Here is an 8,241-nt window from a genome sequence, read left to right on the forward strand (position 1 = left end):
GAGGGAATGCCCATCAATTGGGGAATGGCTGAACAAGTAGTGGCCTATGATTGTGAATAGTATTATGCTATAGGAAATGAAAAGCAGGTTGCTTTCAGAAAAAAAAAAAATACTAGAAAGACTAACATGAACTAATACAAATTGAAGTGAGCAGACCAAGAACAATATTTTACAATAATTAGCTGTGAATAACTTAACTGTTCCTAGCAATACTAAGATCCAAGATAATTCTGAAGGATATATGAGGAAACATGCTATCTACCTACAGAGAAAGAATGTGTGAAAGAAAGAAAGGAATGTGAAGTCAGATCAAAGCATACTGTTTCATTTTGTTCTTTATTTTTGTTGCCTGTTTTCTTTTTCTACATGACTAATATGGAAATATATTCTGTATGATTGCTCGCCTTCTCCATGGAACTGGAGGGTAGTGAAGGTGGGTAGAGGAATTTGGAAGTCAAAATTGTAATAAAAAAAAAAAGTTTTTTCCGGCAGTGAAGATCTCCCCGCGCCAACATGCCTCTCGCGAAAGATCTCCTGCACCCCTCTCCCGAGGAGGAGAAGCGGAAACACAAGAAGAAGCTCCTGGTACAGAGTCCCAACTCGTATTTCATGGATGTGAAGTGCCCAGGGTGCTACAAAATCACCACTGTCTTCAGCCAGGCGCAAACGGCGGTCCTCTGTGTCGGGTGCTCCACTGTATTCTGTCAGCCTACTGGAGGCAAGGCCAGACTTACAGAAGGATGCTCCTTCAGACGGAAGCAGCACTAACGGCTGAATCAAGATGAATGAGGAACTGTAAAGAACAAAACAAATTTGATACAAAAAAAAAAACAAGGTTTAAATTTGTTTTCACTTGTAATTGGGAAAAAAATAAAAAATCACAAAACAAACATGAACAGCCAAACTTTTATCTGAAAATTTCCCTCCAAGACAATTGAACAAAATATCCTTTGGCCAAAGGTCAAAAAAGCTATTTTAGAATCAAAGCATCATTAGGTACACCAAAGTAATGTTCATTTCATGCCACAAAGATGGTTTTCTATCATTAAAGCCCAAGCGGAATCTTCCTTTTCATCAAGTGGTTCTATACTAATGATAGAAAACCAAGTATCTTTAATTAAAAATGGAAAGTCAAGACAGGTACCCTGACAGGTAATGATTATGTTTGATGAAAAGTTCAACCTTGGAAATCTACTCATATCGTCCATTCAAGCTAATCCATCATTATTTTCAACTGTCAGAAGAAGATACTGCAACTCATTAATTAAACATTAACCTTACTCTTGGGTCAAGCTTTAAAAAAAACACTCAAATTTGTTCATTGGCAAGATATTTTCTACCCAGTAATTTAATAGGTTAATGATCAAAGTGTAGGCAAGAAATAATCAAAATGACAGACTCTATATATATATTTATGTCTGTATCACATTATTATTTGGCTCCCATCTTTATTTGTAGAATATTATCTATATATTTGTAGCATCCCTTCCGTGATACTCCCCTGCCTTGAAATTACAGATTGGATTCCCAGACTGTGTCCATGTCTCCCAAATTCTAGGGATAATCTATGAGTCTTGACTCCTAAATCTATAGCGTGAGGATACTTTCCACCAGTATGCTGCCAGTATTAGCCAGTAGATATAAGGAGCTCAAATCAATAACATTTGACCAAGTAATACTAGTAACTACAAAATATTAGTGTCTATAAATGTGGGGCAGATTCTCACATTAATACACAAGACATTGATAAGAGTAACATTGTAGGCTATGTTTAAATTTGGTTTGTTTTAACAGGTTCAAGGGTGTTAAAAATGCAGTAAGTAATTTCAAAGCATGCAATGCAATTAAAAGGTACTTTAATAATTAAGCAATAAAATCACAAAATACACAAATAAGAAAGCTATGATATATAACTCCTCTTCCACAGTCACCAGATAAGGGATTCAAGGAAGTAAACTAGAGGCAGGTGGAACTCTGAAAGCATTACTACAACCATACTCTCTCCATCTGTTTTCTTTTATTCCCCCTGAAATGAGGCCACTGTGCCAGATCCCTCTGACTCTGAAATGGGGTACTCAGAGCTTAAGAGTACAGACAGTCATGTTGAGTGCTCCCATCTCAGCTAAAAGCAACCTTCAAACAGGTTTAAAAAATAACTAACAAAGAGTTTCTGTAAGGTCTCAGAAGCCTTCTGTTAAACGAAGATACAGAGCCATCCTTATAAGTTCTCTGCTGACTGGAGCATAACAGCAGGGTTTCAGATCAGTCCTACCTGGTGATGAAGTTAACACAAAATGACCTGGGTTTGCTTTTTCCTGCCTGGATTACAATAGCTTTCAGTGGGGTGGGGGTGAGGGTGTTAACTCAAGCTTTTGCATCTGCATCCTAACATTTTGCCCATCAAGAAGGCACAAACAGAGACCAATGGTAGGAAGGCATACATGTGGGAAATACATGTGGCCAAGACAACTACAAACTCTTCTCCCTTGTCCCTCACCCCATGAAGCATCTCTGCTGAGTAGTATATCATTAAGGCAAAATTCATGCCTCGAAGAGGACCATGAGCATGCCTGAATGGTTCAGAATTGCAGAATATAATGAATTCTCTAGGTAGGAGGCATTTATTTAGACTCCAAAGGATCAGACCCAAGGACCAATGCCCCCAATTCGATATTGTGGCAACAACATTCCAAAACCAATAAGACTACCTCACTACAGTAACAAGGAGATTACAACAAAATATTATAGCAGCAAGTCGGAGCATACTTGTGCTTCCCCTCAATGCTAGAGCCCTTCTATAAGATCACTCACAAATCCTTAGTCCCTGCTCAGCACTGTCTCCTGAGGCTCCGCTGACTCCAAGTTCCAAAACTTCCTTTTGTGTTCAGCACTTTCTGGAAGCTAGCTCCTGAATCCTGCTGCTCTCCGTTACACTCTTAGTTTCTCAGCTTCTTGCTTCTAGTCCTCCTTTCTGGGTTTCTGCCATTTCCAAGTTCTGTTCTCTCTTTTTATACAGTCTTTAGCCATCATCTGATTGACCAGAACTCAGGCATATACCATTGGCTCCGGTTTTAGCAATTCTCCTTAGGGCCCTGAGGGCTTCCTACCTCTCTCAAACTAGCTAACTAGTTTGCTAACCAGCCTGAGGCCCCACACTTAATTAGGGAAAAGGTGTGGGCCTGTCTCTAATCAGACCTCCCTTTGTTGGCCCCACCTGAAGCCCCACCTCAAGCCTATTCAATGGGCAGAAATGGTCTTTTCACTTACTGATTGGTTTCATAAGTAATTGGCTCAGTTGGACTCCTAAGGTCAGCTCTTCTTCCCATTAAGACCTCAAAGTGCCAGGATACTCACTTTATCTTTGTCTCTCCCTGTTATAATCATCTCTCTTTTCTTATGTCAGACATTGTTTTCCTTGAAGATTTGTCTAGCCTCTCGGTATCTGAGCCTGCCTGAAATGTGTAACTCCTCTCTTTAAACTGTGCCTTGAAACTTTCAACTGATTTTCCAACTGATTGATAAAAGTGTCTCTTACTGAACAACTAATTCCATTCTTGCATGCCACAGTTAAAAGGGGATAGACCATAGGAAGAGAGGTGAAAACCTTGATCTTCCATATTTACTCTTTTTTTGTCTTCACTTCTCAAATTTTCTAGCTGAGTGCAATTCTGTAGGGTTTTAGGTATTGAAATCCAAAAGGTAATGGTGACTAAAAAAAAATCTCATCCGTTGGTCAGATTACCTTTAATTCTACTAGACAAATGTATTCACATTTCATAAAGGAATCAGTGAGGGTTGAAACCTAATTAACACATTAATAACTCATTATCTGTGATTACAAACTCTATGTCAATTGATTGAGGGGAGTGTAGAGCAAATCTTTCCTTCCCTTCTCTCAGCTTCTTCTCTCCTGTCTAATTTTTATCTGGTTATTTCTCTGTCTTCTAATGTCTCAAGTCACTGTGTAGATATGGTTAGTGAGTCACCTCTGCCTTATTAAAGAAAACTCAATGGATACCCCTTTCTGTCAGGCATGATCCCGATAGTTTTATATAATTGCTTTCAAGTCCCCAATCAATTATTTGATTTTCAATTACATAGTTATATAACTCAATTATAACTTTCAAAACTCTGAAGCTAGTCTTATGTCAATAAACTGATGGACCATAGTGCCCCAGAGCCATCTTTAACTAAGCCAGTCCTCTGCCTTTAATATGTCCTCCCACTACATTTATCAGAACAGTGATTTTCTTTCAGGTCCTCAGATCAATATCTCATCAAACATTTTTTATCTGAGGATGTGTTTCTTCTTGAACCAATTTCATCAATTTCATTTACACATTAATTTTGCTGTTTTTTTCCAGCAACCAAAGTGTCTACCTATAAAAGGACAGTCAGTATCTTACACCTTGGTCACAGTGAACATTTGCAATCTATTCCCAGAAATGCTAAATCCTGATGAAGACAGTAGAATGTAATCTTACTCTGGTAGTTCTAGTTGTGAGGATCATGGTACCCTCCCTTTGAAACTTGGAACCTGTTTCAACAATTTGGCTAGCAGCTGCTGTGGGGGTGTAAGACCTGCCAAGAAGCTGCCAACACAGGTTCCAACCACTCCCACTGTGGCTCAGAGCTCCAAGGGAGAAAGCCAACCTCTGAGTTTATATATATTGTTCATGGTCAAATGTGAGTCACACATGCGACTCACCCACGTGACTTAAAAGCATCACAAAAATGCAATTTAAACTCATGTATTCTAAAAGCCTTTGATGTCACAAACATGTCACTCAAACCCACATAAAATAGGCTTTCCCTTGAGACAAGAAGGTCATCAAGGGCTCCTAATTTAGCCAAGGAAACAAAGGCCAAATTCTTCAAGGGCACTTGACTGAATAAGTGTCAAAAGCCCATCCTGACTGCCAATATAGAACCCTTGTTCTATTTTCTATGAGCTGTGCCTCTCTTGATACCCAACAACTAATTCTTTTATTGTTCCAATTTTAAATGAATTTTTTTCTCCAAGACAAAACTGCATTTCTATTTGTTTATTGTACTAATAAAGTGATATAGTGTTTATTTCTCTCCCTCTGCATATATCCAACTACTCATAATGCCCAGATTTACACAGTAGCTTACATGTTATTTTTTAAACTACCACTGCCTTGGTTACAAATTTGAATCCTTCAATTTTTGGAAAGCTGTGTGGAATGCACTTTCTTCTGGTGTGCTTAGTCAACCTCTTCATTGGTGGGTCAGAAGAAACACCTCCAGATGAAGCTGTTCCACTACCCATAAACCCACCAGGCATGCCTCCTGGCGTGTCCCTTGCATTCTGGTATATCTTAGTAATGGTGAGTTTGCAAACCTTCTCCAATTCATTCTGCAGACGTTCAGTCTTTCTTCTTAGCAGTCACATTCTTATCAAGCCAATTGGTTGTTTTGTTGCATTTCTGAAGGATCATCCTTTTGTCTTCATCATCAATTTTGTCTGGGAATTCTTCATTTACTATAGCCTTTATGTTGAAACATACGATTCAACTGACTTGTAAAAACCTGGTCTCTCTGCTTCCTGTAATCAGTCATATTTCTAAGCTTCCAGGACCATATGTTCAATGTATTCTATGCTCAGATGACCTTTGTCATTGATGATGACGATATTCTCCTTGCCTTGCTCTTATCAACAGAAGACACATTGAGAATTCCATTTGCATCAATGTCAAATGTTAATTCAAGCTCAAACTGACCAAGTAGGTTGTTATGCTTTGTTATTGCTCTCTCACCTTACTAAACCAGGCTAGTTGTTGAAGTAGGCAGTATGATCCATGTCAGCTTTATAAGATATGGTACTGTGTTTGGTTAGAATTATCATAAATCAACCAGCAGTATCAATTCCAAGAGGAAATGGAAGGGTACCTAAAAGTAGTAAGTCCTGAGCATTCTCAGATTTATCTCCAGTCATGATGGCAACCTAGGCAGCTACATCATAGGCAACAGCCTAATCAGGATTGATCTTTTTACATAAAATATTTTTATTTACTTCATTAAATACTTTCCAACTACATATACAATTATTTATTAACATACAATTTTTAAAATTTTGAGTTCCAAGCTCTCTTCCTCTCTCCCATTCTTCCCTGATCCCCTGGCTGGGTAAGCAATATGATAATAATTATAAATATGAAGTCATGCAAAACTATTAGCCATATTGCAAAAGAAGTCACATATACATGCAAAAGAAGAAAAATAAAATAAAATGCTTTAATTAGCACCTCTCTTTGGAGGTAGATAACATTTTTCTTCATGAGTCCCTGGGTTAATCTTTGAGAGTAGTGAAGTATTTCATAGTTGATCATCCTTCTAGTACTGCAATTGCTGTGTACAATTATTTGTAGTTCTGCTCACTTTACCTTGCACGAGTTTATATACATCTAAAACCTGTTTGCTCATCATTTCTTATTGCACAATAGTATCACATCACAATCATTTACCACAACTTGTTTAGCTATTCCCCAAGAGATGAGCATCCCCTCATTTTCCAATTCTTTGCCACCAAAGAAGACTTGCTATATATATATTTTTTGTACAAATAGGTTCATTTTTCCTTTTCTTTGTTCTCTTTGGGATATAGACCTAATGGTACTACTGAGTCAAAGGGTACAGAAAGTTTTATAACCCTTTGTGTGGAGTTCTAAATTGTTCTTCAGAAGGGTTGGACTAACTCATAACTCCACCAACAGTGCATTAATATCCCAATTTTCCCATATTTCCTCCATTATTTTTTATTTTTCTTTTCTGTCATTAGCCAATCAGATTGGTGTAAGGTGGTACCTCAGAGTTATTTTAATTTTCCTTTCTCTAGTCAATAGTGATTTAGAATTTGTTTAATGTGACAATTGATAGCTTTGATTTCTTCTAAAAACTGCCTGTTCATATCCTTTGACCATTTATCAGTAGGGCAATGGCTTTCATTGGGTCGGTTCCCTATATATTTGTGAAATGAAGTCTTTATCAGACAAATGTGCTGTAATTTACCCTTCCACTTTCCAATTTTCCTTTAATTTTGTCTGCGTTAGTTTTGTTTGTGTAAAAACTTTTTAATCTCATGTAAAAAATATCCATTTTATTTCTTGCAATCCTTTCTTTCTCTTGTTTGGTCCTAAACTTCTACACAATAGGCACATTTTTCATTGTGCCCCTAACTTAATTAGAAAACCACACTTTATGTCTAAACAGTGCACCCATTTTAACCTTGTCTTGGTATATGGTGTGAGAAGTTTTCTTTCCAAATAGTATTCCCGTTTTCCTAGCAGTTTTTGGACAAATGTTGAGTTCTTACCTCAAAAGTTCAGATCTTTGGATTTATCAAACATTAGACCACCATAGTCATTAACTACTCCTCTGCCACTCTACTTTTTCAGCCAGTACCAGACTTTTTTCATGATCACCACTTTGTAATACAGTTTGAAATATAGTACTGCTAGGCCTCCTTCCTTCACATTTTTAAATATTGATCCCATTGATACTCTTGACCATTTGTTCTTCCAGATGAACTTTATTATTTTTTCTAGCTCAATAAAATAATTCAGTGGTAGTTTGAATAGTATGAGACTGAATAGATAAACTAACAGGTAGAATTGTCATTTTTATTATATTGGCTTAGTTTACCTATGAGTAGGGCAGCTAGGTGGCACAGTGAATAGAGCATGAGACCTGGAATCAGGAAGACTCATCTTCCTGAATTCAAATCTGGTTTCAGTTAGCTGCTAGCTGTGTGACCCTGGGCAAGTCACTTAACCCTCTTTGCCTCAGTTTCCTTATCTGTAAAATGAGTTGGAAAAGGAAATGACAAACCACTACAGTAGCTCTGTCAAGAAAGCCCACAAATGAAGTCACAAAGAGTCAGACAAAACTAGAAATGACCAAACAACAACAACAGTTTACCTATGAGCAATTAATATTTCTCCATTTGCTCAAATCTATCTTTATTTCTGTGAAGAGTGTCTTATCACTGCATTCATATAGTCCCTGGGTTTGTCGTGGCAGGTACCCTCTCCAGTATTTTATATTTTCTGCATTTATTTTAAATGGAAATTTTCTATTTCTTTCTCTGAGGATTTGTTGGCAGTACATAAAAATGCTGATGATTTATATGGGTTTATTTTTCATCCTGCAACTTTGTTAAAGTTGTTCATTGTTTCAATCAGATTTTTAATTAATTCTTTAGAGTTCTTTAAGTATAAA

General features: G+C 37.3%; 1 protein-coding gene across 1 annotated transcript; it reads left to right on the forward strand.

Annotated features, from left to right (window-relative positions):
* Positions 1–513: 513 nt before the first annotated feature.
* LOC118848000 (40S ribosomal protein S27-like) lies at positions 514–768 on the forward strand. Its single transcript, XM_036756711.1, has one exon. It carries the CDS (start codon positions 514–516, stop codon positions 766–768), a length of 255 nt encoding a protein of 84 aa, XP_036612606.1.
* Positions 769–8,241: the final 7,473 nt, after the last annotated feature.

Source organism: Trichosurus vulpecula, chromosome 4 (assembly GCF_011100635.1).
Source record: "Trichosurus vulpecula isolate mTriVul1 chromosome 4, mTriVul1.pri, whole genome shotgun sequence".
NCBI classification, from domain to species: Eukaryota; Metazoa; Chordata; class Mammalia; order Diprotodontia; family Phalangeridae; genus Trichosurus; species Trichosurus vulpecula.